The sequence below is a fragment of the Myotis nattereri genome (genome assembly GCF_964212035.1).
Source record: "Myotis nattereri genome assembly, chromosome: 3".
NCBI lineage: Eukaryota > Metazoa > Chordata > Mammalia > Chiroptera > Vespertilionidae > Myotis > Myotis nattereri.
Window position 1 is genome coordinate 176,915,565 of NC_138077.1, and position 17,052 is coordinate 176,932,616.

A 17,052-nucleotide genomic window follows, 5' to 3' on the forward strand; every position below is an offset into this window, starting at 1 on the left:
CCACCATGCTGTACACCTGAAACCAATACAAAATTATATTGAAAGTAAACTATAATTGAAAAAAAAATGTCTAAAGAAGGTATCTGAACCCAGGCAATCTGGACTTAGAGCCCACAGTCCTTGTTGCCTGCCCTCTGGACAGCTTACCTAAAAGTCTGTTAGAGAGAAATGAAAACCACGCTGCTGCAGAATGTATCACTGTCATTGCTTTCCAGAGTTACGTGTAAATTTTCTGTTGTGCAAAGTCTAATGGGTTTCCTGTGACTGGTTCTGTTTACCTTGCTGAACTGTTTGCTCTGTGGGGCCAGAGCTGACGGTGGCACTCCCTGTGCAGGCTTTCCATGGATCTGGGAGCCACAGCTGGACCCCTGTCCCAGAAAGAAAATGAAGACATCCTGGGCGTGGGCTTGGAGGGCTCCGGCAGTGCTCTTTCTTCTCTGGGCTGCTCTGGGTTGTCTCAGTTTGCCTGGCTCCAGGTAAGTGACAGTTGCAGATGATCCCCTGATCACTAATATGACAGGGAAAATAGAGCCCCATAATGCTGACGGTCTCTTTGCCGCGTACCTATTGAATGACGCACATCTCTTGAAGCAATTTGCATGCAGCTGATAAAGTAATATCAACAACTGTCTTCAAATGATTGTGGGAGCAAACGGCTGACTTCAACAAAAGTTCCCATAAGGAACTGACATGTTTAAGTGTGTTTTGTCATGCTGAGAAGAATAGGATACTTGTTCTGTATTCTGAACAAAGCCTTGGTGTGATTTGGTATGCAAAAGAAGGTTTGTTATATATGAAAAAAAATGAGCCAATTCCTATCAGTGATTTTATAATGTGAGAGTGACCTACTCTACCTGCTCATCAACTCAAATTAGGGGGTTTTCAGTCTCTCTCTCTCTCTCACACACACACACACATTCCAGATGTTCCCAGCAGTTAAATGCTAAATGATTTACTTCATCATTTTTGTGTTGGTTAGTGAGATGTACAATAGGCTAAAGAAAATATCTGAGTCAAAGCTCAAACTCAATCTGTCAAAGCTCAAATTTGGGCTCCAGTGAATAAAAATGCTAGTGATTTGGCAATTCGGGGTCCTCCTGGCACATGAGAAGCCCCTACCATGAGCTGTTGAAGTGCTCAGGCAACCCAGGCCCCCTTGTGAGCAATCCTATGGGAAGAAGAGCTGCTAATGCCATTTATTCATTCCATAAAATTGTGATTATCAAGAATCCCAACTTGGCCCTAAGAAGAATTAAGCTGCCAAGGCCTTCCTTGTGTGTGCTCTGTGTACACAGAGAAGCATCAAGGATTCAAGGAAATGTGTCTAGAATGAAGGGTTTGAAGGAATCATACCACCCCTACCCACAGCACTGACCCTGTGCAAGACCCCTGTCAGCTCTAAGAACACAGAGATGAATGGGCTTATAGTTGTGAATATGCAAAACACGGAGTTTATTCTCTTTTTTAAAATAAGTATTTTATATATTTTAAAAAAATATTTTCATTGAGTTTTTAGAGCAAGGGAGAGGGAGAGAGAGATAAAAACATCAATGATGAGAGAGAACCATTGGTCAGCTGCCTCCTGCACACCCTGCACTGGGGATCGAGCTCACAACAAAAAGCTCGTGTTCTCATGGAGAAAGTCCACACCTCAGCACACACTCTGTGTCCTGTTGCAAGAGATGGTGCTGGGGCAGGTGAGAAACAAGAGAGGGGGTGATCAGCTCTACTAGGCACAAGGTCTGAAAAGACTTCTAGAAGGAGAGGTTTACCTACGCATAGGTGTTTGCTGAATGGCCAATGAGGGTAAGGGTGTTCCAGCCACGGGAAGCAGCACAGACAAAGGTGTGGAAATGAGAGAGAACCTGGTGTGTTCCTGTAGCTGCAACTCTACTTCCATATTCTTGAGCACAGACCAAGGTGGGCAGTGTCCAGAAATGAGATCAGGTATGAGTCAGATCATGGGTGGAGTTAAGGGAGGCACTAGAGTGCCTATTAAGAAGCTTGTACCTTATAGAAGAAGGTATGGGGAGATACATGGTGATGGGAGGAGACTTGACTTGGGGTGATGAATGCACAATACAATATACAAGTGATATATGATAGAAATGTATATCTTGAACCTACACAATTTTATTAACCAGTGCCCCCCCCCCAATAAATTCAGTTTAAAAAGAAGCTTGCACCTTATTCATTAGGCAGTGGGGAGACATTGAAGGGTTTAAGCAAAGGAGCAACACAATGATGTTTATATATTAGGACGTTCACTCTGAGTAGGAAGTGGATGCAAGATAGAGTACAGGTTGGGGAAACTTGTCTAATCCTCCAACCATGTCTCTTACACTGTGTAGAGTGAAACTGGTTATGAGAGAGAAGATATTAACTCAGGTTTCATGAGTCTCAAATCCTCACCCGAATCCAGGTGTAGCACTCTGGCCTCTACCCCTGACTCCCCCAGGGCAGTCCTGAACATGGCATGCATTTGATTTCCATCCATGAAGTGGAAAAATCGCTTTCAGTTCTGGAACAGAAGGTGCTTAGAGCTCCTTCCCATCAGCTACAAAAGGCTTTCATTTCTAGTTACTCTCGTAATCAGATCAGATGAAGTAAGCACCTTGTCCTACAACCTACAGTTTATTCATTGCCACTCTGTGCACGCTCCGATCCTCACGTCTGTGGGAGGCGAGTGCTGTGGCTTACAGTTTACACAGAGAGAAACTGAGATATGGATGTAACTGTCACAAGGCTACTTTCTTAATATGTAACAGACTATGGACTCAAATCCAGGTTTTTGCTGGTTCCAGAGCCCATGTGTATCCTTGTGTCTTTCACTCATGCATTGTCCCCTCTCCACCTGCGTGTGTGTCTGACTTGCAGGACTCCTGGGCCATTTCTTTATCTCTGAACCACACGTGTTGCCTTGAGATGCTGCTTTAAATTTCACCTCTACAGCAGCACATGACAGAGTGGGGAAATGGAAAATCTGCCACCCAGAAGCTGCCCCTCCCAGCAATGAGGAATGATGTGATTTCCAAAGGGGATGCAGCTGCCTAACAAACTGGGTGACAAGGGAGTCATAGTGTCAGGACATTTCCACAGAAACCCCAAACATGTTGACACACGCCACCTATATGCACAAAGGGCTCACAATTTGCTGCTGACCAAAGCCTGCTGTACTTGGTGGGCCCACCTTTATTTTGATCAGAGACTCCTGTTAGCAAGAGTGTAGACGACAGAGACCCAGTGACATAGGTCCTGATGCTGCAGCAGCCTTCCAAGCACCATAGAGTTTATTCTCTTTTTTAAAATAAGTATTTTATATATTTTAAAAAATATTTTCATTGAATTTTTAGAGCAAGGGAGAGGGAGAGAGAGATAAAAACATCAATGATGAGAGAGAACCATTGGTCAGCTGCCTCCTGCACACCCTGCACTGGGGATCGAGCTCACAACAAAAAGCTCGTGTTCTCATGGAGAAAGTCCACACCTCAGCACACACTCTGTGTCCTGTTGCAAGAGATGGTGCTGGGGCAGGTGGGAAACAAGAGAGGGGGTGATCAGCTCTACTAGGCACAAGGTCTGAAAAGACTTCTAGAAGAAGAGGTTTACCTATGCACGTCCTTGCCAGAGTTAATGTAGACAGAGATGTTCCAAAGGCTTGTAGATGGTGTGTACTGTAGCATTGCTTGCAATTGAAAAACATTGGGAAACTGTAAATTCCTTCAAAAAGAAAAAGATTAAATTAAATGTAATATATGTCCTATGATGGAACATCTAGGTAAAAGGAAGGAACTGGATCCCTTGAAGAATCGACGTGGATAGGCCTCAGAAGAACAATGTTGACTGACAAAAGCAAGTTGCAGAATAATATGTACAGTATGAGTAAAGTACACCAAGCAAAACTGTATTGTGTGTGTGTGTGTGTATATATATATATATATATATATATATATATATATATATATATATACATATATAATGTTTTAAAAACTGGAAGGATATATACCAAATTCACAATAATATTTTCCTCTTCAGAGAAGAAGAGGAAATGGAACTGGAGCAGATGTAAAACTCAGATGTCAAACTTATAGCATTATTTTTTATTTTTTTAAAATCCTTGAAGGAAATATACCAAAATGTTAGCAATTGCCAGTTCTGGGTTGTGAGTGTCTATTATTTTGTTTTCTGTACTTCTCCGGGCATGTCTAATTTTTCAGCATTAAGAACACCGAGGATTTTGAATGACAGAAGTCAGGTCAGTGGGTCTAAATGTCTGTGTGATTTGTTTCCGTAGAAATGCAGAAGCACAAACAGCCTGTGTTGTAGCCATATGCTGAGGCTCTGACTGGCCCTGCCCTTTCTTGGGTCCGTGCTATTCCCAAGAATTAAAGATGCGATTTAATGCTAGCCTTTCTTTTAAGATTTGCATTCTGTAGTACTCATAAACCACACACGTCTTAGCCAATGTAATTTACAAACAGACTATTTATTCAGCTGATTACTTCTAAGATTGCCACCTCTGTAATGAAAATTGGGTGCAAAAATGAGAGATCTGCTGGTTATAACTACTTTTTTACCAAGTTCCTTCTCTAAGCGACCATCTTGCCCATTAACAAGCTTTCAAATCTCAGAGGAGGAAATAATTGTATCTTAATAGTGTGTGTGCATATTACTTATCAACTCAGTCTCAACTATGGTCTGAAATTGGGTTGATGGTTGCTAAAAACACAGTGTAACTGTTTCTTAGTCGAAACAAGAAGAGGAGACCCTGCTGCGCTGTCAAATACGTACTTAGGAGCAGCCAAATCACAGACAACATAGTTTTGTCAAACCTGCAAATTAGGAGAAAGAGCACATCCTGCAGTGCCCCTTCCCCGCTGGCGTGCTCATCCTGCTCCAAGTTACCATCTGAAAGTATCCACCTGCGGTTTCCTGTAGCGTCTTTGACCTTTTGTTAAAGATCCAACTTTACTAGGCAATTGATTTTTGCTGGTCTCTGGGGTGGTCCTGGAGATGGATTTCGCTGTAGTTAATATTATCCTCTTTTTAGGACTTTTGCCAAGTGAGAATGTATTGGTTAATGACCTTGTCTGGAGTGATGTACTGTGTATTTGAGCCGGTGGAAATGATGTGATTCTCTTCCTAATGGCTCAATCTTGGACGCAGGGAGGAGAGGCATGGAGACAGAGGGGGCTGGTGGAGTGGATGCTGGCCCGGTTCCCTTCCAGGAAGCTGGGCCGTGGACACAGCATAGATTCAGAGTCAGCAAACCTGGGCTCAGACCCCACGTCCACTGCACACAGCTGCAGGGTTCTAGGCCATCTCCCTGCCCCATCCAGGGGGCAGTGTCCAGGCTGCCTTATAGCATTGCTGTCAGTGTTCAATGAGATCACGTGGTAAAGCACCTGCCACGGGGTTTGATTCGCCCTGGGTGCTCAGCAAATCTCAGTGCTCTTGCCCTTCTCTTCATTTTTTTTTTCTTGTTTTGCCTTGAAAAGGAACATCAATTACAATGACTCTTATAGTGCTATACACTCTCTCAGATGGGAAACAATAAAATTCGTACCATTCCCATCATATTACATGAGGAAACTGGAGGCCTAGTCAGATTGAATCACATGATCACTCATTCACCTTTGACTGAATGTCCCGCCTGTGTAGGGAACCTAGCAAAAAGTGTGGCCTTACCTTCTAGACATACTTCAGGCCTCAGGTTGCTTGACTGCTCTGTAGATGTGATGCTGTCTGTCTGTCCCTCCTCACTCCCCAGACTGCCCCCGCCACCTCTGCACCTGGACTGGCAGGCACAGTCTCTCCTGGTCTCCGGGTGGTGCTGACGCTCCCCAAGAGCTCACCTCGAACTGCTTCTCCTCACAAGGACAGTCATATCCTCTCTCACGGCTTTTGGTGATCACATCTGTGCTGTATCTGTAGCACAGACCTCTCTCCTAAGTTCTAAAACCATGTAGGAATCATGTATTGAGTGACTCCACATAGGTGTTTTGTGGGCACGCGGGACTCAGCATGCTCCAACCACATCTTCCCCAATAACCTCCTTTGCCCCTGTGTTCCCCACCCACCCAGACACTCAGACTGGAAACCAGCACCAAACTAAACCCCTTCCTCTCTCTAGCCCACACCCTTTCCAGTTACCCATCACTGTCTATCCATTCCACAGAGACTCACACGTCTGCGCTCTCATTCTCTCTCCCCTGACACTGCCGTACTACAGGCCTACAGCACTCACTGGGTTGACACAGGAGCCCTCTGCCTGCTTCCCTGCCTCCAGGCTCTCCCACCCCTGCGCAGCCTCCACACTGAGTCACGGTGCTGTCCTGAAGCACAGCTCTGGCCATGGAGCCTGTGTACTTAACAGCCCTGCCTACTGGGTAAATTCTGGAAGAGCTAAGACATGGGGCATGTTTCTTTTCTAAGTCAAACCCTGTGTTCCAGAAGGCAGAACCTGGTGGTATAGTTCTCCATATCCCCTGGAACCCAACACCCTGAATATGGTTTGTTCTCAGCAAATGATTCATAGACTCTTAATGTGAGAGGCACCCTAAAGACACCATAAAGACCAGCTAGTCCAAATCTCTCACTTTTCAGTGGATAAAAACAGGCTCAGAAATGGGGAGAGAATTACTTAAGATCATACATCCTGCTGGGGTGGTATTCCCTGCATATACATAGCATTTTAGAGTTTATACAATGCTTTCACATACATCTTATTTGATCCTAGAAATAGCCTTGTGAGTTGGGTATGATTATCTCATTACACAAGTGAGAAAAGTGAAGCTCACACAGGTTGCAAAAGTAGATCGAGATGACCCAGCTGCCGATGGACTGTCTTCTTCTTTTTTTTTTTTTTTTTTTTTAATAGGAACTGGTGAATACTTGAAATTTACTTTAAATAGACATGTCTTCAGAACTGGAAAAGAGAAAGAGGAGTATTTCATGCATAGTTGGCAATCACCTAGGTCCTTCAATCCTATAATTACTTAGAATGTCTCATAGTAAGGTAATGCACAAAGTAGCTAATTTCCATCAAACCACTAGTTGGAGAAATGTTTCATAGTTATAGAATCGTGCCCAGGCTTCTACTGGTCTACGTGGAAAGAAGTACTTGGGTAGCTCTTACTCAGAAAACTATGCTCTGAGAACAAAATCAATGGAAGGCAAATTATTTTGGCAATTAAGCACAGAGATGTTGTGTATCTAAACTGAAGTTGTCATATCAAAGCTTATATAATCTAGCAATCTTAAAAAGGTAATTTTTTTCTGTTTCATACTATAAATTTGCCTTTTTAAAACATTAAAAAGTATGTGGTTGTGGTGGTGCCCTGAGGGGATGAGGGAAATAAAATGTTTCTGAAAGTTTAATTCCTACTCTTCCCCTTTAGTCTAAGAAACTGATCTGTAATAGATTTCTCTAATTCCACTATTTGAGAACAATTTCTTCTGAGTGGAAAATTAAAACAGGTTTTTTTTCCTAGTCTCAAATGGCTGATTTCACATTCAGTTACACATATTTTATTATGTATTTAACTAAACTTACATTAAATATAAAATAAACTATTTTGATGGAAATACAGGGTGGGGCAAATGTAGGATTATGGTTGTAAGTATGCAAAATGCAGAGTTTCTTCTTGTATTATTATTAACTACTTTCCATAAGAACAACTGTAAACCTACTTTTGCTACACCCTGCATATAAGATCCTAGATGTTCTTGATGGTTAGGGTTTGTTATTTTTTACATTATTTTTTTAATTTTTTAAAATTACAGTTGACATACATTGTTGTATTAGTTTCAGGTGTCCACCCCAGTAATTAGACATTACATAACTTCCTAAGTGATCATCCCGAAAAATCTCTCACCCATCTGACACCATACATCGTTATTAGAATATGATTGACTATATTCCCTATGCTGCACTTTACATCCCCATGACTTTTCTGTAACAACCAATTTCTACTTTTTAAAAAATATATTTCTTTATTGATTTCAGAGAGGAAGGGAGAAGGAGAGAGAGATAGAAACATCAATGATGAGAGAGAGTCATTGATCGGTTGCTTCCTGCACACCCCCTACTGAGGATCGAGCCCCCAACCCAGGCATGTGCCCTTGGCCGGAATCGAACCTGGGACCCTTAGGTCCACAGGCTGACTCTCTAGCCACTGAGCCAAGCTGGCTAGGGAGCAATTTTTACTTTTTAATCCCTTCACCCAAGCCCCCTCTAGCAACTGTCAAAATATTCTCTATATCTATGAGTCTATTTCCATTTTGCTTATTCTTTTATTTTTGTTTTTTAGATGCAATTGTTGATAGATATGTATTTATTGCCATATTATTATTCATATTTTTAATCTTTCTTCTTCTTCTTAAAGAAGACCCCTTGGCATTTCATATAACATGGGTTTAGGGGTGATGAACTCCTTTATCTTTTTTTTGTCTGGGAAGCTCTTTACCTGTCCTTTGATTCTGAATGATATCTTTGCTGGGTAGAGTAATCTGGTCTCTAGGTCCTTGCTTTTCATACTTTGAATACTTCTTTGCAATCACTTCTGGCTTGCAAAGTTTCTGTTGAGAAATCTGATGGACTGTCTTCTGATCCAAGTTCAATACACTTTCGACCATAGCTAGCCATAATGTCAGGCACTCACTGGGTATTCAGTAAATATTAACCTGTACTTGAATGATAAACCAATAGCCTTGCAGAAGTGAGAAAATATATATTTATTGACTGGATGGATAGGTGGTTGCATATATACTTAATCCCCTTTTGATATTTGACTCTCTTCTTGTGACCCTTTAGAGCTGAAAGGCCACTCTATCTTGAGTCAAATGCAGTTAATGGGAGCCTTGCCAAGAGTAGGCAGACACGGAGTGTGGATGTCACCTTGGGGCCTATTGATTGTGAACTGTCCAGCTGGTCCTCCTGGACCAGGTGTGATCCCTGTCAGAAGAAAAGGGTAAGTACCCAAGCCTTAAGAGAGCTCCTCTAAGCTTCCAGGATCCCTAATTCTCAGCGAATATTGGCTAAGGCACTACAGACAGTGCCTGGCACATAGTAGGACCTGGGTAAATGTTGACTGATTTTATTAAGGAATTCTATTCCTCTGTGTTTCCAAGTAGCAATTATATCCTTTCTTTGATCTTTCAGGTTGTTTTTATTTTTTCTAAACATGTGTCCTTGCTCATGTTAATAGCTTCCTAATTAGGCTTCCTGCCACCAACCTTGCCCTTTCAATCCATCTTTCCTCATGCAACCAGAGGGAGGCAACATCAAAAATACAAGGCTGGACTATCTTTTCCCAGCCTGAACTCATTCAAAGTCTACCTGGGGCCCTTAAGATCAAGTCCATACTTCTAGTAGTAAAGGCTCCCCATAACCTAGACCTGGCCTACATCTCCATAAAACAGCCCCCACTCTAGCACGTTGAACACGTGCATTTCTCTGACCATTTCACCCTCTCCCTGTGCCTTTATTTGTGCTGCTTTCTCAGGCAGGAGTGACCTTTCCCACTTCCTTTACTGGCTAACATCTACTCATGATTTGAATCTCTGCTTAAGGGCCATGTCTTTTGAGGAGCCTTCCCTGATTTCTCAGCCCCCCTTACAGTTAGATAGGTGCCTTTTTATGAGCTTTAATAGCTCCCTTTTTGGGTATCCTTGCATTTATCATTTACTTTTTTTATTATTATTACTTAGCTTTCCATTACACTGTGAACCAGTAAAGGCTTACTCAATTCTTTATCTTCAGTATGTCGGCCACTTTCTGGCACATGATAGGTGTCCCACAAACATGTTGTTTGATTTCATTATATTTTCTGATATCTCTGTAAAAGAAGGTAGGCATAGTCATTACACACTCTGTTAAGCAGATAGGTAAACAGAGACTCAGAGCAGGTGAGTGAGTTCTCACCTAGTAGCAAATGCAGGCATTGAACTCAGGCCACTGGCTTCAGGTCTAGTATTCAACCAGTCAAAACACACCGTTTCTGCAGTATTTTTCCATCAGGCTCCCTTGTCCTGAGAGGGCTGGTCCAGGACCCCAGCTCTGGGAGGAGCAGATGTGTCAGAGAACGGTTGCCATTTCCCCAGCTCCTTGGGAAGCCAAACCAGCCACAGGCTAGGACCCCAAAGACACTGTGGAAGTTAGGCCCAGGACAATTACACACTTAATTGGATCAATGTGAAGAGCCAAGCAGGATCATTTGGTTCCCAAAGTGGGCTTTATTGCTGAAGTTACCAACATTGATCCACTTATCTGGATAATTGCTTCATCCACACCATAAACCAGGAAGACTCAGCGTGAGTCACCCACTCATCCAGCCATTCAGAGCTCTTCACTCGGATCTTGTAGCACGCTTCCCTCAGCTGGCATCGTCGCTGTCAGCAGGCTCACTGCTGGGGTTTCATCAGAACCTTTCAAACTGGAATTGGGAGATATCTTTCCTCCCCTGTTTCCATGCTCCTGAAACTAATCTTCTCTTTGGTGGCTGAGATAGTCTTCTGACAGTCTTCATGCAGGCCTTATCCCTGTCCTGCCAGCCTCTGTGTTTCCAAAGGCTCTAGAAAGAAAGAACCTTTGGAAATGTACAGGAGTGTGAGTGAATAGTTGTACAGATATATTGATTTCCAGATAGTATACAATTAATAACTGTGGCTGGTTAACATGTCATTCTGCAAAGGGGCTGCTAGCCTGGTTTGCCCACCATTTTTATGGGTGTTTTTTTAAATTATTATTTATTTTAGAAAGAGAGGAAGGGAGAGGGAGAGAGAGAGAAACATCCATGTGAGAGAGAAACATTGATTGGCTATTGGGGATCAAGCCCAAAACCTGAGCATGTGCCCTGGCCAGGAATCAAACCTTTGACCTTTTGGTGCATGGGATGATGCCCAACCAACTGAACCACACTGGCCAGGGCTGATTCGCCCCTTTAGTTGCACCAAAATCTTGACTGCAACTAGCATTTGGAAACACCCAAATCTGATCACTTCCTTACCCTGCTGTAGTTTCATAAAGTACTAAATCCAAACTTACTGAGGCCTGGAAGGCCTACGTTACTTGCTGCTGCCTCTGTCTCCCTCCATCTCTTGCCTCTCTCCCTCTTGCACTCTTTACTCCAGCCATGATGAATTTTGTTTCCAGGAACAAGGCCCATTCTGTCTCATCTCTCAGCTGTGGCACAGCAATTTCCTCCACTGGCCCACCCTCCTCTCCCCTCCTCATACCAGCTCTCTGGGCTGGCCTGACATTTCTGTTCATCCTTTGGTCTGAGCTGAGATGTCACTTTCCCCTCTCCTACATTTGCATTGGGATACCTCTACGAATTTACAGAGCACACTGCACTCCCTCCATCCTGGCACCCATCTCATTGCCTTGACACCGCCTGCTGCCATCCCCACTAGCACCATCTGTGCCCTCCTTGAGGGCAGCCTAAAGGGCATGATTAGGATTAAAAACAAACAAAAAAGCAAGCATAAATAATACCTACTTTTGTCTTAACCATTGGGTGGCTCAGTCAATATTTTGGAAATGTAATCAACATTCCTGGAATAAACTGGAAGGTAGAGATGGAGAAAGATTGACTACTAAAATGTGTTAATAATAAAAAAGAAAAATAAGTACCAGATATTAAGTGCCTACTATGTACCAGAAAACACAATGAGATTTCATATATGCATCATATATATAATTCAAACCCCATAACTATACGTTTAATGTGATTCATTATCTCCATTTTAAAGATCAGTAAGCTGAGATCATTGAGGTTAAGTAACTTACCCAATATCACATAACTAGACAGCATCAGAGTCTGTTGTGGGTCCCAAGCTCACGCTTTTGCATTAATAAGATACTGAGTAAATGAGAATACTTGAGTCAGCCTATTGGAGTAATCAAGCGGAGAGGCTGTGGTTTTGTGTTATTGAATTGGCCACATCAATCTAGTTACTACCTTTGGACTCCAGAGCCCATGCTTTCCCCACATTCAGCAAATCTTCACTGCAGATCAGAGATCAGGCAAGGTCCCTGCCCTCAGAGAGCTCACAGTGCAGTTGAAATAGGCAAGCAGCCAATCGCAGCATAGACCTTTAAGGTATCCCTAAGCTCCCGTGGCCCCTGAGACTCTGCCCTCGGCTCACCTGACTCTCTCCCCTCCAGTACAGACACGCCGTCTTGCTGCGGCCCTCTCAGTTCCACGGGGATCCCTGCAGACTCTCTGACAAGGAAGCCGAAGACTGTGTTACGAACGCACCCTGCAGAAGTCAAGTGCGATGTGAAGGCTTCGTGTGCGCACAGACAGGTATAAAGGGCCATAGGACTGGGAGGGGAGAGCTAGCAAATTAGGCAACAACATGTGATGCTGGTGGCACTGGCCATTGCCTGGTGCACAAACTCAGGGTCATGTGTCAGGTAGGAGGCCTCCTTGTTTTCATATCTCTGCCTCCTTTCCCATGTATCACTTCATAAAAACAGCTCTATAAAGTGGGTGTTAAACCCATTTTACGTATTAAGAAATTGAGACTTGGAGACATTCCTTGCCAAAGGTCACACAACAGGTAAGTAGAAAAAAGCTGCCATTGGAAATGTGGAATTCAAACCACACTCACAGACATTACAGACATCAAAGGGATGTGTGCTGGAATCGAAACTCCTGAGTCAAGTCTCATTTGGACTTTGTGACCTAAGAGAAGTCACTTAACCTTTCTTCATATTGGTTCTTTCAGCAGAAAATTAAAAGTGATGGTAAAACCTTACAAATTTGTTATAGGGATCAACTGACGTGATGGGTATGAAACTCCATTCAGGGGGTGAGCTCTGCTGGCTCTCTCAGAGGCAAAGCCTGAAACATTTAAATAAGGGTGGTTAGCAATATTTACCTCTGAAAAATCTTTGGAGAGATAGTTCCTGCCTCTGCATTTCTACATCAGCAAGTCCAGCATAACCCTTAATGCAAGATATAGTCAGTAAAACATTCTGGAAAGAAGGAAGGAAGGAAGGAAGGAAGGAAGGAAGGAAGGAAGGAAGGAAGGAAGGAAGGGAGGGAGGAAGGAAGGAAGGAAGGAAGGATAAAAGAAGGACAGATGATGGACAGACAGAAGGAAGGTAGAAAGGAGCACACAAATAATCATCAGCTGCAGGACTAAATAAATACTTACCTTTTCAACTCATTCATCTGGCTCAATCAAGCAAATATATGCCTCTCTATTTCTCCAAGTGTCCAGAAAAACAAACAAACAACAACAAAAAAAACAAGAGTACTTTGACCCAAATTCTCTAGGTAGGAGCTACAACTCTACATCTACTGTACCCATGTGGACTGTGCTTTGGGATCTTTCAAGAAAGAGTGAGGGATTCGTAGAACAATTTCTAGGGCTGATTGCAAATGCAAAATTCCACCCAATAAATCTGAAAGACTTTTTTACAATGTGTCCACAGATGGATTATGCCAGCGTTCCATGATTCTGACCAAAGCCATAATGATTATCCAGGCAGGCTTTAGTTTAAATTCCTAGTAAGAAACACCTGAGGACCAGATTGTTATTCTTCTGACTTTAACATCCCAAGAACTTTGGTTAAAAGTAACCAGACACATCTAAGGAACTGTCACCTGTATTATGAGCTTTATTTCCCAAGAATATGCAAATAATAAAGGACACCAAGTTAGTCAAGTGCTGCAAATAATTTCAAACATATCGTTCAAATATGCTTGAAAAAATAGTCCAAATGGCTGTGGTGCTGAAGGCAGTGTGGGTTAGTGGAAAGAACTGTAATTAGACAGCCATAAATTCCAATCCTGCTGCAGATATTTACTGGCAATGGGCACGTGGCCCACAAAAACACTAATTATAACAATAACAACACATATCTGGCATTCCCATGAGTTAGTACTGTTCTGTTTACTCATTTAAGTTCCCAGCAACCTTCAGGGTAGGTACAGTATGATGACTTCCCTATTTTATAGATGGGTAAGTTGAGGCATGATGTTAAGTAACATAGGGAAGGTCACATAGCTGGTATGACTTCAGTACCCACCAAACCCATGTCTCTTCCCAGCCTCAGCGTGAGAAGTCCAGGCTTCCTTCCTGTCGGGCCACTCGACCTCTGCCTCTCAGGCACTTGCCCTTGCCCTCTCTTAATAACCTCTTCTCACAGTGCTTTCCGAAATACAAGACTGGCCTCTTTGGGGGAATAAGATGTAAAGGTCATTACCACCGTGATACGTGTCAAAATGAAGCATTGAAAGCCTGGAAAGTGCCTGGTGCAGAGTAGGTGCTCAGAGCATGTTAATTGCCTTCTGACAGCCAAATAAATGTGTGTAACATCCTCTTTCCAACCCAGGGAGGTGTGTAAACCGCAGACTTCTTTGCAATGGGGACAATGACTGCGGGGACCGGTCAGATGAGGCAAACTGTAGAAAAGTTTCTAAAAAGTGTCAGCAGGAAATGGACCAATACTGGGCAATTGGCAGTCTGGCCAGTGGGTAAGTTACTGTGTTTCTATCGTATACATGGGAAGGTACAACATTCAGGGTAATTGTAGAGAAGAAGAAGCTGATAGGGAAAGCGGCTTCTTTTCTCCTTTCTGCTTTAGTTTTGTCACCTGTAGAAGGATGTCAGTAATACCCTTCTCTTAAGTGTGGAGAGGACTCAATAAGCTCATCCTATATAATAAAAGACTAATATGCAAATCAACTGAACAGTTGATGCAAATCAACTGACCAGTCTCTATGATGTGCACTGACCACCAGGGGGGCAGACACTCAAAGCAGGAGCTGCACCCCTGGTGGTCAGTGTGCTCCCACAGGGGGAGTGCTGCTCAGCCAGCAGCCAGGCTCATGGCTGGTGAGTGCAGTATCACTAAGGATGTCCAACTGCCTAAGCTGTCTGTGGGACCCCCCCACCAGTGCAGGAATTTCGTGCACCAGGCCTCTAGTGTGATTATAATAAAATAATGAGAGGCAGCTTATGTGGTGGGAAGAATGCAGCCTCCATTCTTGAACTAGACCCTCAGACTTGGAATTCTGGCCCCACCAGTTGTTTCTGGCAGTGAGACCTCGGACAGGTCAATTACCATCTCTGTGCCTCACTTTTCTCATCTCTAAAATGGGTATAATAATAATAATCCCTATCTCATAAGGATCAAGTGACTCAATATTTGTAAATTAATTATTACTGTGCCTCCACAAAGTAAGCACCACATTATATTTGTTAAATAAAATTAATAAATATCCATTTTTATGATACGTGAAACTCTTCCATAGGAAAGAGAGCCTAACACAATTCCGTTAAAACTGAGGCCAATGGGCAGAAGCTGAAAGCAGACAGAGCTCCTTGCAACACCAAAAAAGAACTTTTGGTAGCAGTCAGAACTGGGCCAGACGGAGGCCTGCCTTCGGAGGCAGTGGGCAGTATGTCTAATTAGAGACAGGATTTTCACCCTTTCTACAAGGACATAATGATATCTACCGCCCAGGGCCTTGGGGACACTAAGGTACTGCATGGAGCCACCATTGAGTTAGACCCTCAGTAAATGGTAACTATTTTAGTGTCTCATGATGTGAGTCATACAGAAATTCAGAAGAAAACCCCCACCCCCCAGGGGCATACAACCCAGTGGGGACAATGGACACATTTAATAATAAGCATTGACCAAGCAGTATTCTAAACACTTAACAAATATGACACATGGACTCTGCCCAACAACCCATGAGGTAGGTGTTCTCCTTACTCCCATTTCATAGTTGAGGAGACTGAAGTATAGAGAGGTTAACGACAGGTGTGCCCAAGGTCACATAACTTGTAAATGGTAGAACAGGGATTTGACCCCAGGCTTCTGGTTCCAGAGTTTGTGTTCTTAACCTATTATGGGCCATCCTTATAATAGGAGGGCCTCTGATCCAGCTTGGTACCAGCTTGGTACAAGAGTCAGTGAGGGCTCCTAATAATAGAAAACAATAGAGCTCAATCTCAAAAGAAAAAACAAACAAACAGTGAATGGCTGGAAGGGCATTCTAGGCATAAGGCACAGCACTTACACCTATGAGAAGGAACAAAGCAGATTGGAGGAAGAGCGGGCTTCTCCAAGTGGCTGGGACTAGGGTATGCGGTTGTGGTTGGGAGTGGCCAGACATGAAGCTGGGAAGCTGCTTTCTCCAAGATATCAAGGGCCTTGGATGCCATGCCTGTAGGTCCACCTACCATTTATTAGTTCTACCAATTGAAATTATTACAAACTGCTGCTTACCCATCCTTCTTCTTCCTCTCTGTGCCTTCCCTGCAGGATTAATTTGTTCACAAACAGTTTCGAGGGCCCAGTTCTCGATCACAGGTATTACGGCGGTGGGTGCTCCCCCCATTACATACTGAACACGAGGTTTAGGAAGCCATTCAACGTGGAAAGCTACGCCCCGCAGGTATGTGCAGCCAGGAAGCCCCTGAAGGGCAGTCGGCAGGCAGTGCAGAGCCAGCCAGCAGGAGTTGCAGCCAGGCCTACCACCTGCCACTGCGCAAGCTTGGCAGCATCACTTTATCTCTGAACATCAATCCTTCATGGGTAAAATGGGTGGTTCCTTCCTCAGGACACGTGGCGAGATGGACATGCTGCATATGATGACAGCAATAGTTGCAGTAACAGCAATTGTACTAAAAGAATATCCAAGCCCTAACCAGTTTGGCTCAGTGGATAGAGTGTCGGCCTGTGGACTGAAGGGTCCCAGGTTTCATTCCGGTCAAGGGCATGTACCTTGGTTGCGGGCATATCCCCAGTAGAGGGTGTGCAGGAGGCAGCTGATCGATGTTTCTCTCTCATCGATTTTTCTAACTCTCTATCCCTCTTCCTTCCTCTCTGTAAAAAATCAATAAAATATGTTTTAAATAAATAAATAAATAAATAAATAAATAAATAAATAAATAATAAAAGAATATCCAAGGCTACCATGAAGACAGAAGTATAGTTTAAGATTTGGAGTCTCGCAGATTTGGTGGCTCTGCAGTTTACCATCTGTGTATTTCGAAAGGCTCTGAGCCTCCCCTTTTCTCTTT

The 17,052-nt window shown here is 43.3% G+C and overlaps 1 protein-coding gene across 1 annotated transcript in view; it reads left to right on the plus strand.

The window, feature by feature from the left end:
* Positions 1-384: 384 nt before the first annotated feature.
* Positions 385-17,052, plus strand: part of C8B (complement C8 beta chain) — a gene marked incomplete at its 5' end in the record, with an annotated part of 38,212 nt that continues 21,544 nt past the window's right edge. Inside the window, 5 exons of the mRNA XM_081088403.1 lie at positions 385-476; positions 8,816-8,972; positions 12,170-12,311; positions 14,351-14,492; positions 16,292-16,424. Coding sequence (XP_080944529.1) covers positions 385-476; positions 8,816-8,972; positions 12,170-12,311; positions 14,351-14,492; positions 16,292-16,424 — 666 coding nt within the window. The remainder of the gene's footprint in view (positions 477-8,815; positions 8,973-12,169; positions 12,312-14,350; positions 14,493-16,291; positions 16,425-17,052) is intronic.